This window comes from Pavona decussata, unplaced genomic scaffold (genome assembly GCF_977016875.1).
Source record: "Pavona decussata unplaced genomic scaffold, jaPavDecu1.1 SCAFFOLD_87, whole genome shotgun sequence".
NCBI classification, from domain to species: Eukaryota; Metazoa; Cnidaria; class Anthozoa; order Scleractinia; family Agariciidae; genus Pavona; species Pavona decussata.
Genome location: NW_028145504.1, coordinates 6,225,001 through 6,245,901, shown reverse-complemented (window position 1 = coordinate 6,245,901; position 20,901 = coordinate 6,225,001). Strand labels below are relative to the sequence as shown.

General features: G+C 39.8%; 1 protein-coding gene and 2 long non-coding RNA genes across 3 annotated transcripts in view; 1 reads left to right on the top strand and 2 right to left on the bottom strand.

Moving 5' to 3' along the window:
• Positions 1-98: 98 nt before the first annotated feature.
• LOC146475080 (uncharacterized) lies at positions 99-2,466 on the bottom strand (the record flags this gene model as incomplete). Its single annotated transcript, XM_085116773.1, has 7 exons — positions 2,186-2,466; positions 1,796-1,928; positions 1,546-1,709; positions 1,246-1,325; positions 955-1,136; positions 494-792; positions 99-122 (listed from the first exon to the last, which is right to left on the bottom strand). Coding segments are annotated over exons 1-7 (1,032 nt in total), but the record flags the coding sequence as incomplete, so codon positions are not given.
• A 389-nt stretch (positions 2,467-2,855) lies between these two features.
• The window catches only part of LOC146475066 (uncharacterized), a 160,798-nt gene continuing 142,752 nt past the window's right edge, over positions 2,856-20,901 (top strand). Inside the window, exons 1-2 of the long non-coding RNA XR_014866119.1 lie at positions 2,856-3,722; positions 15,236-16,133. This is a non-coding gene — a long non-coding RNA (uncharacterized LOC146475066). The remainder of the gene's footprint in view (positions 3,723-15,235; positions 16,134-20,901) is intronic.
• Positions 7,676-20,901, bottom strand: part of LOC146475074 (uncharacterized) — a 66,899-nt gene continuing 53,673 nt past the window's right edge. The window contains exons 2-3 of the long non-coding RNA XR_014866120.1: positions 9,310-9,522; positions 7,676-8,023 (exon numbers count right to left, since the gene is read on the bottom strand). This is a non-coding gene — a long non-coding RNA (uncharacterized LOC146475074). The remainder of the gene's footprint in view (positions 8,024-9,309; positions 9,523-20,901) is intronic.

The following is a 20,901-nucleotide window of genomic DNA, read 5'->3' as shown; positions in this document are numbered from 1 at the left end:
AACTCCTTTGCAATAATGATGGACAGGTTTAATTAGTTACTTTTCATACCTTGCCAAAGAAGGAATCTACAAGAGGTCCAGAAGGCTGCTGCTGAAAATATTTCATACAATTCATTGAAGCCCTGGAAAAAATACATCAACCAGAATGAGGATAGTAACAGGTGAATGAAGATGTGTATGAAACAACAACAAAAAAAACATGTTTATAGAGCAATAATTATTATTGCTGTATAAGCATGTTTTTATTGTTTCATGCTTGCTACTTACATGTATTTTTAATGGTTGCTGCTAAAGAAATCTGACCATGCAATGGAGGTTTTTAGGAACACCTTTGGGGGGGTGGAGGTGGGGGGGAGGTTAGGAAAGGAGCTAAACAGAGAGGCTATACTTTGCACATCAGTCATGTAGTCATTCAGATCAATTATTATAAACAGCAGTTTATTCCAAGAGTATGAGAGTAACAGCTGTTCATGACCAAAAACTAACATCCTACCTTCCATATTTGACTGATGGTGTCACAGTGCTCTGTTTCTAGAATGTTCGGAAATTCTTTAGGCAAATTGCTCAGCACCTTTTTTTTTTCGTTTCCAACCATACTTGTCCATTCATGCAGTCCACTTGCTTTCCCATCTGCATTCCTTTTCTCCCACACGCTAAAACTAACACCGCAATTGTTGATGGCTGCAACAACCTTTTCCAGGCGGGTATTTGTTCTCGCTGATGGTGCTCTGTTGATGTTTTCCTTCTGATTTCGGTGTAAGGCATCCTTTACAATGTTCCTTTCCAGTATATCTAGAGGAAAAAAAGCATATCAGTTTTTCTTTTTACTTCGAGATACACAGCTGTAATGGAAAATATTGCTCTTTTAAATTAATAATAGAGAATATATGTTACACATCAATAGGTCACATGGAGATCAAACTTTTCTTTATTTATCCATGTATTAACAAAAACCTGTCACTCGAAGAAATAGGTGAAGTTCATCCACTCTGATGTTATCAATTGGGATGTTCAGTAAGGGTTGTTTGATGCAGCCGTAGTTGTTGGTAGATTTCTCTGCCAGCACCCTGTTTTCTGCCAGTGTTCGTTTAGTGTCATCCCTCCAGTAATGGTTTTCTGGTTTAGATGTGTCCCACCTGTCCAAACACAATGTTGTTATTGAATTAACTGGTAAGGCTAAATGTACATGTAACAATAATATTCTGAAAACTGTCAAATTCTTATGCCTCAATTCATTGGACCTACCATGCCTGCTTGTGCACTTTACAGTAGATACAGGCATAATCAGCCATGGCATTGTTCATTCCCATAACTAGTAAAAGGAACTAAAAGGAAACATGTTTTTGTAATTTATATAGCAGAGGGAGAGGACAAGGGGCAGGACCCCAGGAGTAAAGGGGTGTGAACCTGGGAGTTAAAGGAGCGGGAATTGAATGGAAAGCAAGAGAAGAGAGAACAGGAAGCTAAGTGGTATATCCAAGATGGTGAGAACCAGGAGAAATAGGACAGAAAAATACAGAATGTTATTTGAGAGAATTGTTGTACCTTGTAATCCCCGGACAGATAGAATTCCAAAGGGATCTTCTTATCGTCCACGTCAATTTCACCCTCAGCTATGAGCTTGTTTATTTCTCCAAACAACTCCTTACAAGAAACTTTGAGAACATCATAATCTTCTTTTCCGGAAACAATCCCAAATATGTGGTAACCTACATGTAATAAGATAATTATTGTTGTCACCAAAACTATATTTTTTTGGCCAGTTATTCATAAAACAAAATGGAATTTTACATACCTTTGGCAGACATGACTTTTTCTCCATCACACAGCAAGGCAAATGAGAGCACAATAAATTTGGATATCCTAGACATCTTTGCACCATCACTTGATATTCGTACCTTTTGCTTTTGTTGGTCACCAGCCTCTACCTATAGCCAATAATATTTAACCCTTAAACCCCTAATAGCAAAGAACAAATTCTCCTATCATGTCCCTATACTTAAAATAAAAGTATTAGGGAGAAGTTATTAATATTTCAAGAAAATTCACCTTGGGTGATCACATCATTAATTCTCATAACCTCAGGGGTTGAATGAGCATTGATAATACAAGGAGAAATTTGATGCTGATCACGGTAAGGATTAGATAGTCTCAGATCTTATACTATTTATTAATAAAAAGTTACCTTTTTTCGGATCTGTGTTCTCAGCTCATCTGTAAAACTCATTTGGGCCCCTGGGTGTTTCCCTGGCATTCTTGCAATGTGGAAAATTGAGTTTAAATCACTCCTGCACTGCTTGATTAAGTAACTGCGTGGAACATCATCCACTATCATTGAAATTTCATGATATGCAGCATCCCCCACGCAACACTTATCCAAAACATATAAAAGGGCTCTAACAGTGTCCTTCTCATTCTCTGGAAGCTTCTGGAAAGACAATCTGTTGTTATTCGAACAACATTCCATTTCAGTTAATTTCAGTTAATTTTTGACATCTTTCATTCGGATAGATTCGAGTGAGAGTCCAAAGGATACTAAAAACCAAAGGGCCCTTTCATCCCTGGTCTTTAGTTCCTTTATTTTTCTGCTCCTTTGCCGTTTTCCTACTTCATGCAGTTGATGACCTCTGTTTTTCATACCCTCGTTGCAATTAATACAAATTGAGTTACCTTCATCGTGGTCCAGATATGCTGAGAGTTCTCTGTTTCCTCTTTGTGTTGTCTTTCTATCACACCCTCAAGATTTTTTACATCGCACTCAAGATTTCTTACAGTACCCTCAAGATTTTTTACTGCACCCTCAAGATTTTTCACCTTAGTTTGTTCATCCAAGATTTCTTGTGACAGCGCCTCGCATCTCTTTCAAGCTCTTGAAAATTCTCTTCCAGTTCTTTTTTATCCTCCTCACATTTTTGAAGTCGTTTTTGGAGGCTGCTAACATTTACCAGTTCATCCAGATTCACTTGAATCGATTTTGTCTGATTGCAAAAAGAGACTCTCTTTCCTCCACGTAGACCACGGCTCTGGGAATAAATTTTCGCAACTAGAATTCTCAAACACTCTTCAAGCCTTTCATTTTCATCCTTAAACATAACGGGTAAATTTGATGCAGTCAGTTGTAAGAGCTCCAGGTAAGAGATATTCACTATTACTTGCTTCAGCTCTCTCCATTTTAACAGTGCCTTGTGCGGTATTCTTATAGTTAGGTATGTTCCAGCTCTCTGTTTGAAGATATAGTGCAAGGATGACGTATTTTCCGAAATGTTGAGTTGAAAATCCGTTTTTAACTGTTCTTGCCACGTAAAATATTCCGACATAGCTGTATGCAAAGAGAAGGAAAAAAATTTCCCTCGCAAATATCAAAACTCCCGCAAAAAAAAAAATGGTAATAACCGCTGGGCAAAAACGATGACTATGGGCTCATATACGGCTGATGAGAAGCAAAAGTTAGGCATACACAACCGTAGTTTGTGTTTAGTGGTGAAACCACTGATCTAAAATATTGCGTCAACGTCAAACTGGAGGAAAATGGCTTTCAAATGGTGTTTTTTGGAGCAAAATTGGGGTACAAGCGGCCGAAATATCCCAGTTCAGAGATAGGCAGATTTCAGGATTTTAGCGTACTGGAATGCCATGGGATGTTCACTGAAGTCCATTTTTCGTGGTTTTCAAAAGCAAAAAGGAAACATCGAAATTAATGGTACGGAGCTGTGAGACACACGGTGAGTTATTTTAACGTATATATTTTTCATTCCTGCATACACATTTTAACGATCGCATTTTGTTTTACGATAATCGTTGGTTATAAACTATGATTTCTGCCTGCAGAAAACGTTCAAAAGGACACATGAAATTTGAAGTCTCCACTTTCATTTGTGTACAACGTGTTTTGTAATAGATCAGTCTACCATGTCTGGCATACACATTTTTGCATTTCCTAATTCTTCAAGAACTATTCCATCAAATATTTCATTCTCCATACATTGTCTTTATACATTTTGCGTTCGCTTTCTTCGCTTCAAGGCTAAAGCTACCGCAGGATATCACATTCGCAGGCTCAAATGTCCCCAATTTCTTCTTGAATAAAGGGAGCCACCCACTTAAACTTAAATGATTGAAATTAAATTATGTCTTAAAGACGACGTTTGCATGCAGAGCGAAATTTCGCGGTAAGGTCTTCACTAGAAGAGATGTTTTAAAACGAAATTTGCCGCTTTTAAAATTTTCTTTTAGTGAGGCGCTATCTGAAGGCAATTAGAGAGAATTAATCAAGAAACCAATTGGAGTAAATAAAAGGAATGACAATGAAAATGCAGGTGCAGCCTTAATTTGCCAGTAAAAGAAGCATTGGTGTTCCGGTGTCTCAACCATAAGCAAGCAGTTAGCTACGGGTTAAATACATACTGTATTTTGGATGGTTTGAAACTAAACAAACGGTGTCCATTACAGCAAAGGTTTACCTTTTCTAGAATAGACACCGTTTGTGTGGTTTCATTTGAAATCAGTTGAAGTAGTGAATAGATTTTGACAACTTTTTGCGGAACAGGGTGAGACTGGCCTGGAATTGGTTATAGTTTTCACGAGTAAAATGGAGTTGGGAGGCCCAACGAAGTCCTACTCATATGTTTGACATATTCATATCGGTCTTTGAAACGATTGAGGTTCTTGTATGTTTGAAGCGGGTTAACATGATCATTAATTTGGAGAATAATTTCATCGGGCATTGCGGCGTATTTTGCGGGCTAAAATGGAGAATTCAGCGGGCTAAAATATATTTTAGTCCGCTGCTCTAAGCCAATGAGAAACAAGAAAATAATGTAGCCAGCCAATCAGAACTGGAAACCATTCAACTGTTCGCGCCATTTTCTTGCTTTTTTGGCTGGAAGCGCTGCCATCAGCAAAAAATTGTTTTGAGCTACAAAATGGCTGAAAAACCTAACGAAGAACAAATTCCCAGCCGTCTCAGCTAGCTAGAGAAGAGGACTTATAGAAACTCGTGGGTGATGACGGAAATAATGCCTTAAGTAGCTCCATGGCCGGCGGCGAGGTGAAGGTAAACAGTTTGTCTACGTTAGCACTTGCACAATTAATTTCTGAACAATTGTAAGCGACCATGTCTTCACTGTTTAAAAAGTTCTGTTAGTTTGCCTTTCAAAACTCAGAAGCAAATATTCTTTCGACAAATTTTGCGGTGTTCTGTCGAGGTTTAAAGCTTATGCGACAATGAAAACTTTTGTACAATGAAATAACTGTAAAATAAACGCCGACGCGACGCTGGCAGCGTTCAAGATATCTCTTACTGTACTGTCTTTGATTCCTTTTCTGAATGTCCTTTGAAATTATTATAATAGTAATAGAGTTGATGTTCTTGGGCGTAAATATGTTTTTGGCCCTTCTCAGAACTCATTTTAAGCCCTCGCCTGCGGCTCGGGCTAAAATGAGCCTGAGTCGGGCCAAAAAACATATTTAAGCCCGCGAACATCAACTCTATTGTGTTTGAATTTTACGCTACTTTGGCTGGTTTGGAGCTACAAAACCCTTTTCCATTTTACCGAAAAATTGGTTTTGAAACAGGGATTTCGCGCAAAATGAAAAGAGAAAATACGATGGAGAAACGCCTAAGGGTGTTCCGTGCTCATTCGCGTATTCCAGTCGAGCTGGAACTGCATGATCCATTTCTGGCGCAGCGGACGATAAACTCGTGCTGCAAATGGCAGGAAAGTACTTGCGCCTTCATTCAGTGTGGTCAGTTACGACACCCCATTTATCCTACCGTCCCACCTACTCCGTACTTCTTCTTATATGAATTCCTTTTGGATACAATATAATTTCATTTGATATAAATATACACACACGCTTTTTTTAAAATCTTTTTCCTTTATTTTTATGTTATTCCATTTTTCTTTTGTATCTTAATTTATTATTATTATTTTTTTTTTCGTGTTCCGGGATTTTCCGGAATGTTTCATGTTGCGCTGGCGATCAAATTCGCCGTGATCATGCAGCATATAAAATCGCCAAGTGTGTCGCTGGCTTTAGTGCTAGCGCGCTAACGATACAACATTCATTCGTAGTTTTCTACCAACGGTGGTTATATTTGCATTTTCATTGAATTGGTGATCTCATCATGATCGGAGTAAGACTGAAAAGTATTATTAACACTTCTAACAAAGAAGGCCGGGCGGTTTTATCTGGACTAATAAGGCTCCCAATAGAGAAAAACCAAAACAAACCGTCGAGCAGCCAAAAATGAGTGAATTGCACTGACGCAAAAACGGGTAAAAAGGCTTTGAACAGCCACAGCGGTCGTAGAGAGCCATTGCACACTATTTCTAATGAGAAAGCCATGCAGCTACGTTCTGCCAGTGTTAACGTTGCTTACGGTATTTTTTGAGTACACAAACACCAGGTCATCAAGATTTCTTTTTGCCAAGCCATAGTATTGTTCCCTTAAATGACTGGTAAAACGTAATTAGGTCGATTGGACGTGCCAGCGAACGCACTTCTTTGTGAATGTTGATTCCTTGTCTATGCTGGTCTGATAAAGCGGTAGACAAGAACTTTTTGAGCAAATATTGGACAAAAATGAGCGTGGATTTTATGCTGAGTGTTCTCATTTTCGCTGGTATCATTACGACAAGTAAGTTTATTTCTATTACCTATGGCGATTAACAACCGAGCGCCGTTTTTTTTTTTTTTTTTTTTAGCATCCTTTCAGCAGTATAGAATAAAGAATAATTTATATTAATTACAGTAAGAAATAAACAGCAACTTGATTAAAATTGGCAAGATAGAGCGGTTTTCAATTGAGTGTCGAAAGTAATTTCGCGTTTGCTTTGGTTTTTTATTACTACGTTCTGTGATTGGTTAACAAAACTCGCGCCACTTTCTCAACCAATCCGAATCCAAACCAAAACCAATCGTATTTTGGCCGCACGCGTTTTCCCGCGCTTGACGCCAGTAACATGTATTTGCTTTGAATTCTGATTGGCTCGTTGTGTTGTTTACAGCTTTTGCCATTGGCCAGAGTAATTACTTTTGTTTTGGTTTTACGACACTTAATTGAAAACCGCTCTAAATGTAATGCCTAAATCGACTCCAGGTAAAAGAATGGTACCGTTCTAAAGCAATTCAAAAGTCCCGAAAATTAGACTTTCTATAGATACCAGCTGGATGACCCAAAATGACGAAAAAATCTCAGTAGTACTGATAATTCACAGCAACGTAGACTTGCTACAAGGCCACTCCGCAAGTTTGGCATTTATGGTTTAGTCAGACAGAAAAACAAAGGAAAACGCGAAAGCTTATATCCAAGGCTGGCTCCTGGTCTAAAGATATCAGAATCTTTTTTCGCTTCAAACGAAAAAGGGAGAAACTTTAAGAGATGTAATACATACTATCCAACGTTTTCAAGGTATTTTTCAGTAACGCTAGCTTCTGTCACGTAAAATTCACCTCTGAAAACGGATATGAAAAAATTAAGTGTTTTCAGCACGGTAATTTTTCAAATATCAGGATCAAGATTTAGAGACTCATCGAAATTTAGTGAGGATGTGTTGCCCACCTCCCGGGAAAATTTCAGACCAACTACCACTATCACACGCGCGGCCACACACACGAAAAAATCTTACGTACACTACTCCTATAGGGAGAGGCTAAGAGCATCCGGCTCTCCAGGGAGAGGCGTATCACTGTTATCTATGGAGTATATATAGGAATGCTCTGCTTCTGTTGACGTCTACGAACAAAACCGTCAAAGGAAACTTTGTCTTTACCTACCAACAGAGCTCGCCCTTAGTAAGAGCAATTACTACAACAAAAAATGATAAATTACGCTGAAATCTCGGTGCTCCTCTCTCTGTTCCTAGGAAGTTGTGGTTTCGTTCACGGACAGGACAAGAGTGGCGAGCAGTCTTCAGGAAACTTTGACGCCCATTTCGTTTTGGTTAGCGTGCTCATAATAGTCCTGTTTTTTATGTGTGGCACTTACTTTTGTTGTTACTTTACTTGCTGTCATGAATACCTGGGGCGGATCTAGGGGTGGTTCGGGTGGTTCGGTCGAACCCCCTAAACTCAACATAAAAACGTATAAAAAATACGTGGTTAAAAAAAAATGAACCAACTCAGCTAATAAATAAAAAAAAAATACTAAAATTGCAGTCAGGGATAGACATTAGAACTAAAAAGTTTTTCTTTGGCACTGACTATTGTTAACGTTAGAAACAACGTTAATGAAGCATCAAAGACGTTCCGGCCAAACAACTCCGGCCTTCATCGGTTATTTTGAAAGGCCAACTGAATCACGGCTTTGCAACGGTTCACAGTTCTGCGCGTGCTACCTCAGCAAAACGCAACGAACGGCAGCCGCGCGTGTTTACATGAGGGTTTTGTGGACATCCGGGATAGCAATATGTTCGTTTCCCGCGTGGTTGTCACTTTGCGAATACCAAGCCTCGAGAAAAAAAAAGTCTCGTGAAAATTACGAGTCTTGTCTACAATTGTCGCATGGTCGAAGTCTATATTATGGACAAACTGGTTCGCGTGTTGCGCAATTTTGGAATTATTATCTCCAACCCGAACTGCCCGTTTATGTTCTTTTAACCTTGTTTCCAAGGCTCGGTCAGTCTGTCCATAATACACGAAGTTGCAATCAGCGCAACCGACCTTGTAAATAACTCCTCGGCACTGCAAAGCAGAAGGTTTGTCCTTTGGTCTCGGGAAACGCGTGCGCTAATAAATATATCTTTTGAAAATGATGCAGACATTTTCCCCAACATCCACTGTTTGCTGCGCATTGCATGCACTATTCCAGTGACTTCAGGTGACAACGAGCGGGCAAACAGCTGATTTGAAGCTGGTTAAAGGCTACCTGCGGACCACCATGACGACAGAAAGATTGTCTGGCTTGGCGCTCATGAATATTCACCACAAGAAACCCGTGAATTAATATGCTGTTGTCCAGAAATTTTCAGAACAGCAACCCCGGAGAATGTTGCAGGCTGATCCCATTTTTGAGGAATCATGAATTTTTAATTTGAATGAATTTAAAATGTTTATCCGTCTCGATTATTGTCAGTGTTAAGAAAATCCATCCTTTAAACTACTGTAGTTAGCACAAAAATGGAGGTGACTTTAGGTCAATAAAAGCACTTTAAATTGCCCCTGAAAACGCTGGAAATCGCATTTCAGAGGCCCTAGAATTAAAAATTTTCCGGGGGAGCATGCCCCCGGACCCCCTAGGGGCTACCGCCTTCGGCGGGCGTTTATCCGAACCCCCCTTCGTCAAATCCTGGATCCGCCCCAGAATACATGTGCGAACCCGGCAAAAATGGACTATGTGGCTACAGCAGATCAACCAATGAAGACGGAACTGAAGTCTAAAAGCACGGATGAGAGGACTGTGGGCAATGATTGTGTTCAATCACATTCTTCACAGAACTAACAGAAAAAGAAGCAAGAGACCTCGAAGCGATACGCTGTTAACTAGAAAGCAGATTCCTTACAGAATTAACCGAAAAGAACCTAGAGATTTGGGCCCGTCATAAGCTGTTAGCGAGAGACACGACTTCTGCTTAGTAATTATAGAAAGACTGTACGTTTTCACATCACAATATCTTTGAAGTTAAATCTCTGGATTCGGCGCTCTGTCAGATTTAACAAGCTTTGATCTGTCTTCTGTGTAAAGCACGAAAAAGCTCTCCTTCGTGACGTACCAAGGTGAAACAATTATCTCTTCAGTGACCCCTGCGATATTTCGTTTTGGGGTACATGGATTGAGCACGTTTCAAATGCAATTGGACAGAAACGCTATGGTTTACTTACAGCCTATAAACAGAGCTATGAAAGGAATTTAATTTTTTGATTGATTTGATTAAATGCATCAGTTCTCAGTAAGAATTGCATGAAAAGATGAACATTTTATTCAAATCCGAGGACATATTTCCGGTCCGTGACGACGACACGAGTTGAGTGATGAGTGCCGATACTAAAAATAAGTACGCCTCTAAAAACTGAAAAGAAATTGACGAACTTGAGCCGTTTTTCTTTTGATTCATCAAAGTATTAAGGGGTAAATCGAGAAACAGATTTTCTGAAGATTCCCGAATGAGGTACGAAGTGCCGAGAAAAATAAGAGGAATCAATTTCAGAGCCCACGGTATGTGGTCATGTAACGTAAGGCAAACGTCCATCCAAGGGTTTTGCTGGCTACCGAGTAGCAAGGAAAGGCATACGAGGAAAATAGTTGTTTTCAAATTGTTGTTGTTGTTTTTTCATTGTTTGAGTGACCGGTGCTTTTCTCTGTCGCTCGGAACTGGTCATCAAAATTAAGCGCAAAGTCAAGGCTTCAAAATTGCATCAACATGTCCACTACTTCGATTTCAGAGCATTTATTCTCTTTCACCTTCGCCATTTTTGGAAGACGGTTAGTATGACAGCGGTGCATGTATAATTAATGTGTGGGGCTGTGCAGAAATCTTTCCAGGTTTAGTTTTCCTACTAGAGCTAACCAGGCTCAGTGGGAACTTCGCGGTTTCACTTAGCACTTAGACTGTTCACAGTCCCCCTATTTTTCCGTGGGATTCTCGAGACCGGTACGGTTCGATGGAGCTGCCGCCATCTTGGTTTGTAAAATCGAGCGCGATCTGGGGAGAGTGTAACACCCACTCCCGCCCCCCTCGGTAGTTTAGACACTCTCCCCAGATCGCGCTCGCTTTTACAAACCAAGATGGCGGCGGTTCCATAGAAGCGTACCGGTCTCGAGAATCCCACGAAAAAATAGGGGGACTGTGAACAGTCTACTTAGCACTTGTAAACATAAACTGCACAGTTTTGATTCGCTAGTACATTCACTGTATGCCGTACGTTGCTTTAAATGTAGACCTATATCTAAAACCGATTGGTCGACATAAACAGTTTCCAACCAACTGAAGGGTCAGAGAATTAACCTTGCAGTTTTATTTTAACATACACTGCGGAATTATTTCTTGGATCCATCATTTGTGTCCTTAACCCAGCGACACAATTGGCGATTTTATCACGAGTTTTCAAAACTGCCACATCGCCGCGATCGGCGAAAAAAATCGCTAAGTGTGTCCACATCAATCAGTGGCGAAAATCGCTGGCCGTCGATAAAACCAGGAACATCCCGGAACACGAAAAATAATAATAACAATAATAACAATAATAATAATAATAATAATAATAATAATAATAATAATAATAATAATAATAATAAATTAAGGTACAAAAAAATGAAAAAAAAAAAAAAAAAGAAAGGAAAAAATGAAAAAAAAAGTGTGTGTATATTTATATAAAATGAAATTACATTGTATCCGAAAGAAATTCATATAAGAAGAAGTACGGAGTAGGTGGGACGGTAGGATAAATGGGGTGTTGTAACTGACCACACTGAACGAAGGCGCAATTTGGGTTATAAGGAACTTAGGGAGCCACCCACTTAAACTTAAATGATTGAAATTAAATGTTGACTTAAAGACGACGTTTGCATGCAGAGCGAAATTTCGCAATACACATTATCAGGTAAGTTCTTCATTAGAAGAGATGTTTTAAAACAAAATTTGCCGCTTTGAAAATTTTCTTTCAGTAAGGCGCTATCTGAAGGCAATTGAAAAGAATTAACCAAGAAACCAATTGTAGTAAATAAAAGGAATGACATGTGAAATGCAGGTGCAGCCTTAATTTGCCAGCAAAAGAAGCATTGGTGTTCCGGTGTCTCAACCATAAGCGAGCAGTTAGCTACGGGTTAAACACATACTGTATTTTGGATGGTTTGAAACTACACAAACGGTGTCCATTACAGCAAAGGTTTACCTTTTCTAGAATGGATACCGTTTGTGTGGTTTCATTCACCTCTCTACAACGGCAACGGGCACTAAAGTGCGTCCCTTACTGCCAAAATAACCTCTCGACAACGGCCAGTACAATACTTTTTTGTAAAAACCTTTTTTATAAACTGATGCAGTAATCGACATTTGTCTTCGGAACATTACGTTTCTGTATCCATTTTAATGATATACGTATTTTGATTGTGTTCCATTTATATGCTGCAGTAAGCATAAATTGTCTACAATAATATAGCGAATGTTGCGAACCTTGCTCGTTTCGCCTTGTTAACATTTTGATTCAAAACATTATTTACGTTTTATTGTGTATTTTATCTATATATATTATTTAAGATTGGATTGCCATTATAGGCTACAATAAGCATGAACTTGGCACAATAAACATGTCGTACTTCCCGAAAAAAAGGTGTCATATTACACCCCTACCTGCCCATAACGGCCACCTCTCCACAACGGCCACTTCCTTCTGTCCCCAAGGTGGCCGTTGTGGAGAGGTTCAACTGTATATAAGTCACAGGGTAATTTATGTGTGTGCATTCTTGTCAGAGCAACGTTAACGTTCATCTGAAGATGTTTTGCGCCAAATAAATTTAAAGTTAAACGTTACGGTACAGCATTCGAACTAAAAATTGAAGAACTTTTTGGCTTCTGAAACCTGAAACCCATTTCAGTCAAAATATTGTTTCGGTTAGCACCATGGCAACAGATAAAAAAAATAGGCACAGTGCATGTGGTTTCAGCTACCATAATGAAAAGTTATTGCCTGTGTTCGAGTGACCCTGAAAAAAGTCATTGTAAGAAAGTGAAAGGGAATCTCTCCAAACATCAATAAATTATATGTGACTGTTACATTTACTGCAGGTTTTTTTGTCTGCTTTATTGACTCCTTTTTGTGCATTAATGAAAAAGTTGCAAAGCTGGGGTGTTACTTCGGTAGGTGTACGTTATATGTTATTTGTAGGGAGGTTATTTTCCAAGTGATAAAGGGGGATTTTTAGACTGCCATTATAGGTATCTATAGGTATCTAGCGGTCACACAAGTTTTGTGTATAACCATATATGCGTTATTGACCAAGCGTGAGCGAAGCTCAAGTCCTCCAGGTACTAGGTCTGTAGCAAAGTCAGCGACCAAAGGAATTCTAAACATGCGGTCCATTTTAAATCAGCCAATCAATGCTTCGGGCCCGTGCAACGATTGTAGAATATTGCAGTTAAGAAAGCCCCGGGGGGTACTCCCTTATATGGGTTATATAGGTATGTGCGGCGCCAAAGGGTATGGTTTTTCGGCCGTTTTGTTCATAAATAGGGTATCGATTTTAGCCATTTTGCCGCCATTTTGGTTATAAATAGGGTATAGATTTTTGTAGTCTAGTCCTGGGTTCGTTTTTTTTTTTAGAAGAAGCTACTTCAGGTCATAAATAGGGTAGGGAAAATCGCAGATTTTGGTCATAAATAGGGTAAGGGTTTTGGGAAGCGGGCCGCACACCCCTACACAATTTTTTTTGGAGTACCCCCCCCCCCCGGGAAAAAAGCAATGTTGTATAAAATTCAGAGGGGTAAATGAACAGCTCTAGCCAGTGCCAAAATTGTGCAGCGTAATCATTGATCGTATACACACGGGACAGTAATAGATACGGTTTGGCTCTCCCATCGTTTACATAAGATGGCATGGTGTAGATATTCCGTGAATCAAGACACACAAATAAAAAGACATTAAGCTTTCTGCATTGAAAAATTTATTCAGGCAGACCTGTGTTCAACCTTGAAAAGAAAATACGTTCCATTTTCGCCTCGAATGAAGCTACGTGAAGGAGACCGATCCAAGCGCCTACTGCGAGTCACTAAACCAGGCGTAGTCAATCGATTAACTGATAATCGATTACAATCAATAGCAATCGATATCAATCTTCGATTGATATCGATTTCCGATGAAAATCGATAAGGATTGATTTATCAATTGTTATCGATTATCGTCCGCTCAAAGACGGTATCGATTGATTTCCGATATCGATTTCTATCGATTGACTACGCCTGGACTAAAGCACAATTTCTCGACTCTATTAAACTGAGTACGTTTTTCGAAAATATCACCAAAGCGCTAGCTATTTGAAATATGACAAATCGATCAACTTAACATAAAGCACGGTATAATTCACATTCAAACCTGTGGTATTTTGTAAAGTGCATTCCCAGGGACACACAAAAATTTCCAATTAAGAACGTCAACAGCTCATCTGATGATTTGCAGATATTGTTTGCGATCGCAAATGTTTCGCCTTGGCGCAATCTCGAACAGTAATATCTCTTTGCTATGAACTCACTAATTTCCCCTTTTTAAGCAGCTGAGTGTTCCTTAGAAGTTGTTCTTTTGATTTACGGTATTGAAAACCTGTGTTTTCCTTCCAAGAACCGCAAGCTGCCACTTTGAAAATCCACGCATGAGAGACGCGGTAGCCATTTTGAATTGAATACAAGGACACCCTTTGTGGGTCGTGACGCACGCCACCTGAGGATCTTCCGTACGAATAAAGCCGACTGAGACCTCGTCAATCTGTCGTGGTGAACCTTTGGCACTCCGAACCTTTATGGAAAATGGACTTACTCTCTTACTTTCATGTTAACCGTTACTTACACTACACGATGACAATGTATTTTTGCGCACTGAACAAACAACCTTATGTTCTAAAGACTGAGATGTTTGTTTGCTCAGTCAGAGGCGCCCAGCCTTACTCGCCTCAGAAATACGGATTATGTTTTTAATAAAATCTACAGTTTTCTTCGGCAAAATGTCAGTAGATATTTAGATTTAAGTAGTGCACGTGGGAATCTCGGTGTCTTAACGATGGCCAAGTTACTTTTTCAAAAGCTCCTTAATAATTCATAAGCCCATTGACCTATCAAATGGTCGATAAAACATCACGTGTAGTGGTTTTAAAAAACCCAATAAAACCCCCACCTTGTTAGTATGCGGTGTTTAATGTGTTTCTCGTATGCTAATTTCCAACGTTCACAAAAGCATCATTGTTATGAACTCTCTTGACACACCTTTTTCCAGGTATGTTTCCAGCACTTGTTTTAACGGGTCTAAAACCACTCGGCTGCGCCTCGTGGTTTTAAATCCCGATAAAACACTGCTGCTCGTGTTTTAAACATTACATCCTACTCTGTTGATAAAAGGTCATAAAACCAACCTTTCACAACGGCGTCCATGTTGAAGTAAACATACCACGTGACCTAACAATTTTGATAATATGGTTCATGCGCAGTGCTTGATGGGATATATGCAAATTCCCCCTCCCCCCCCCCCCCCCCGGCGTTGATAAACCCGAACATATAATTTAAGGACCCTTGTTTTTCATGTATTTTTACAGGCAGTTCTCTGAAGTACTAGAAGTGCTATTCTGACGGCCATGGTAAAGCGCACCTCACCTCGAGGTGTGAAAGAGAGCAAAGGCTAGTTGACTGCAATGCCACCACCCATACATGCTATAGGGTCCAGGCTACGTTTACGGGTAACAAAGAAGCTGAGGCTAGGGGATGCGAACCAAAAGGTTATTGCGATGGTAGCCTAAGAGAAGTGTGTGAAGACCCAGACAAGAGGAAGCTGTATAAGATAGAAAAGTGCAACAAAAAACGCTGCTGCTCCGGTGATTGTGTTATACCTAGCCTCCCACGCAGACGTCCTTAGCGGTTCGTCGCGCGTTCCCTCCCCCACGTGGGGGAGGAAACGCGTGACGAACCGCTAAGGACGTCTGCATGGGAGGCTATGTTATACCGCACCACCAGTTCCACTTACACCATCTTGATGATGTTTGTAGCTTTGTGCGGTGTGATGTTGTTACAATCTGATTTTACACTCAGTTTTGCATACATAAAGAGGGCAGACTCGAACGCTTTGCTTTTCATTTAATATTTACATTCGGCCTGGTTCACCGACTGCAATGGAACTTTGATTTATTAACCGCGAAGTGCCGTGGGACTAGGGAAATTCCGTTCGTTGCATCGAGGGTTAAATGTCGACTCTTAATGTCGCAAGTGTTGACAACAATGTCGAAGCGGACATGTTGTGGGCAGGGTCGTACGTAGCGGGGGGTCAGAGGGGGCAGCTGCCCCCGCCAGGAAAACTCTTTTGTTTTTCTCTCTAACAAAGTTTGCTGAGCTATTTCTTATAGCAATATTGGTCCAAAAATCGATTAATCAAAATCTTCACTCAATGTGAATTTCAAAAAATTGTTTCGAAAAATCTTTCGAGGCAAAAAGCCGGTACAAGTTTCCTTATGACTGACAAGTCTACTCGACTCCCTGGCGCGTGTTTTAGCCTTTTATCCCTCATTGATTTCCTCCTTTTGTTTACAGCAGTGCATCGACTGTGTTTTAAATTTATCATTGAATGAGAGGCAATGTACGTTTGGTTCAAGCTAAACAAGGTGTTTATGCCATAATAAATAAGGGGTAAAAAAAAAGTCCAACTAGAAACTTTCTCTGTATGCGGGAGACCCCTGTGAGGGGTGTGCGGAGTTTGCCCCCCCCCCCCCCCCCCCACACACACACACACACACACACACACACAAATCCTAGGTACGGCCCTGGTGGGGAACGTTTACTGGCGACATAGTGACATAAGGAAAGAAAAGACCTTTTCCTTTTGCCGTTATATTTCAATGTTCTCATGTCACTACATGTTGCTAGTTTCAACCAGTCCTAGCCTTGATATACAACAGACTCAGTATGAGTGTATTCTGTATATCCAAATTCGTTTAATGCCGTCACATCAGACTTCACCACGAGAGATTGCATCGTGATATTTTCTCTTGACTTCGCTTATAATCTGATGAAGCCCTTACTATGGAAGCTCACTGCACCCTCCTAAATTATTTAAAATAAAGGGATCATGGAAATTATTTATTATCTTTATTGATAACACAAACCGTTACACCATCAATAAACTACCAAACAACTATACATCCTGTCTGACCTTTTTATTCATAATTGAATTACATTTTAATTAACTGAAACGCTAATCAAAACATGGTTCACAGTAATAAAACGAGAATTCCACGAGATCTCCAGTTTTTCTGTTTTCCAGCATGTTTGTAATTTACTGTATGTTTTTTTTCATTATGTTCTCGTGCTCATCTTGTCCCGCGTCGACTAGCTTTGTGGCTATTTGCGGGACAAGCCCCTTATGTGATCTGAATTTAACTTATAAATAAATCGTTGTTGTCGTTGTTGTTGTTCAAGGGTATTAAAAGTAGTTTTACTGCTTCCACTAGCACGATGTTGTTTATGTTTATATAGGCGATCGACTCCTCTCAAAAAAACACCCCTTCTTACAAGAGTTCCTTCCTATGGCCGGAAACGTGTATCTATTGAACTTGAATCCTTCAAGGATTTTTCTATTTTGATGCCCTTCCTCTGGCTTCCTAAAACCCTGTCAAATTGCCGTAAAATTAATTTTAAGGGGGTTTTATATTATTTTTAATGAAAGCCGGACAGCATCATCTTATTTGCAGCTATGACGCCAAAACCTTGTGGTTTATCTAAAGGCTTCATACATTGCTGCTTATGGTAATAATATTTACTTCAGTATATTTTCTATTTACGTGTTGCAAATAAACAAAATCACAAGTAAACTGTTTGATGTAGAAATGCTGCACGCACAAAAACAAAAACTGTCTTGACAGCTGTTATAATTACGAAAATTTAGGAAGTTTGATGGGGCGACCACAGGGTACCGTTTGCAACGTCTTACATGGCAAATGCTAAATTACTTTTCGACATTCAATTGAAAATACTCCGCACGCAGACGTCTCCTATTTCCTTTGAGCGCGAACATTTTGCACCACAACGCTTGCCTGTCCAGCCTTGAGACTTGATTTGTGTTTTATGTTGTCAAAGTTCAACTCATCCAGCTTTAGAAATGCCTGCAGATAACAAAGGTCACTTAGGCTTGACCCTGATAACCTGCGGTTGCATTGTTTTTTAGGGTTGGAAGCATTGTTCTGTTGTTCGTTCTTTTGTCCTCTCGACCAATCATGCTGGACGTTACAAACTGTGCAGGTCGCCCCTAAAAAGATGTTGGCGTCTGGACTTGTGTTTTGATCATGTCCTTTTAGTGTGCATGTCTGGATAGTTTTTCGTTTTGTTTCATTCATTTTTGCATGAGATAGATACTAGTACTTCTATATGTGATATGCGATTCTCAAACTCATTAATAAGTTGGTGGAAGGAATCGTTGGACAATTGCAGTGGTTTGCCAGATCACACACTGTAAATACAGATAATCTTGACAAATTTAGAGTCAGAGGGAGACAACATGATTCGTCCTTTTTTGAATGAGATTATGCTAAACGTTTGACAGGAAGCTGACGGCCTGTCCGGTGAAGTCCAATTATCAGTTTTCTAATGGAGCCTGACCTCTTTGAGTCCTGCCCTTTCGACTTCGCCTTTCTGAAAATAACTGTCCATTCCATTCAGTAGCCTCATAGCTGGGTCGTCTCAAATTCAGTTAGTCTCCTCAAGGCTAACTTCTCTCGGCCAAAATGTAGCAAAGGATTGAGCTTATGCGCAAATGTTTTCGCCTCGACCACAACATTACGATAACAACTAATCTACCCACTTCTGTAGTCTCTAGCTCAAAAGATTCATAGAAGAGCTAGTGCTTGCTCAGAATATGTAGTCTGACGTTTACGCCATATAATCCCATATAAAACTTCGCGATTCGAGGAAGTTCTAATTATTTTGAGCAAAATAGCTGTTAATTCACAAATCGAAACCCGTTCTTTAATACTCACAGCTTCAAAATCATACAGAAATATGTTCACCTTACAAAACGGAAGTGGAAATTCTTGTACCGCGGTTCGGTTGTATAGTAATCCATTCTCTGCATCAACCATTACCCTTTCGTGTAGCAATATATTTTACCGATTGCGGAAGTTAAAGGGTAACCATTTCACGTACATAAAACAATTAAAAATGTGTAACCTTCTCTGATACGCCAACGATAACCCAAAGTCTCTTTTTTCTGGGAGGGGGGGGGGGGGGGGGGAGGGGCAGTAAGAGCCATACATCAATCGATTCCAAACTACACCCCTCCCCCAGTGATTTCTTCAAGTCCCGCCCCCTGGGCCAAAATTGCGGATTCAGCGCTCAAATGAGCAAATGTCCAAACCATATATTTTGAAGACCGGAATAAAAGTTAGGGAGTTATAACAAAGAGAATAGAAAAATAGTTTTATTTCACCGAGGCAAAATAAAATTCAAACCGACATTCAGCTACTGAAAGGATCCGAACAGATCAAATTGTGTTAGCCCGACACAGATATCCTTTTAGAGGGCCAAAACATGTCTTGAAAAACAGAAAACGACATGTGAAGCGCTGTTCTTAAATATTCTTGTTCAGGTGCCACCGATATTTTTAAAATGCATTACTAATGCATTAAACTCTACTAAACAAGAGCAAAGCAACTCTAGTAAAACCATTTTGAATATTTAAACGTGTTAAACAATTCATTTGTCTTCATGCAAGAGTAATAACGAAAACGTTTTCGTATTATTTATTGACCGTAAGTACTTTGTGCCTTGCGTTCATTGCGATAAAAGCCTAATATTTGTACAGCGCCGGTTTTTCCAAACGAAACGTGCTCGAATACGCTGACAGCCGCCATGAACTGATAAACAGTAGGACAAAGCAGCTGAATGGTACGGGTCAGCTGGAAAAACTACAGCTTTTTCAATTAAAAAAATCTTGTTAGCTTACGTTAACACGTTTAGAGACCAATGCACTGAAAAATATAAGCCGGGTTTTTATGTTGTAGTTGTTGTTGTTTAAAGACAAGCTTTTTACCCCTTCGTCAACTATTCTGGTTTTGCTGAAAACCTTTTTACCAATGATACACTCAGTTAAATCGCGAACCGAAGTTAAACAAGCGGCATTAAACACCTGATTAAATGTCAACTAACTAAAAAATTGCTTAAGGTCTTAACCCTAGTAAGCCCTAACAGTGATCAGCATCAAAATTTCTTCTCGTAATGATCACCCCCACTTGAAGGTCGTCAATTCAGTTCCTGATATTTTAATGACTTCTCCCAGACCTTTTATAAGAAGAGTGTGAGGGCAAGATAAGAGAATTTGTCTTTGATATTAGAGGTTAAAGGGTTAAATACATTCTAAGCCATATCGCCGAACATAGTAGGAAATGTATTGTGCAGTTAACTAAAAATAATACGTCTAGCATTTATTCACCAGGCTTAAAAAATAACATCACATTTCTCTCAATGCACATATGCCACTCATTGACACTGAAATCGTAGCAGTATTCAAGATGTTTGTCACAAGAACCTAGTTTAATGCATGTAGCCTAGCTCCCACGAGCTCAGTGCTAGAGCATCCGAACTAATAATCGGAAGGTCATGGGTTCGAGTCTTGTTGGGAGAGCTCGGATTTGTTCTTTCCGAGTATGCCCGTGACTGAAAAAATATATCTTCCAAGAACCTTTTTCTTTGACTGTTTTGTATATTTTACAGATTCATTGAAATCATCGCCAATTTTTCGGTCAGTGGGATTTATTCATGAAGTTCGATGCATGAAAATATCGACTTTTGTTCCACAGTCGATCTTTGCACGTTCTTTCTGTCTCATATTAGCGGCGGAGCAAGGGGAGCAGGGGGGCTGTAGCCCCCAAACTAAAATTTAGGGGGGCAAAGCCCCCCGCCACGTTCCGGTGCCGAAAATCTCGCTTGTGCAGCATAAAAAGTGGCAAAAATTCAATCTCATGATCTTTTCACAAATCGTTTTACCAGCGGCGCGCTTGGCGAAATAATATGTTGTAAAACGTTTTTTGAACAGCTCCGGCCTGCGGTTCGAGAAGCGTATCAACTGCAGCAATTTTCCATTAACTAGAGTACGCAGCGTCTCTAGGAAAGTAGACATCATTTGATTTTGTCTGCGGGAACCCAATCGAATGGAATGCTAAACTGAAAGATATTAGACTGTGCCGGAGTTGGGGTATGCGCATGGCTGGGTGAAAGATGAGCC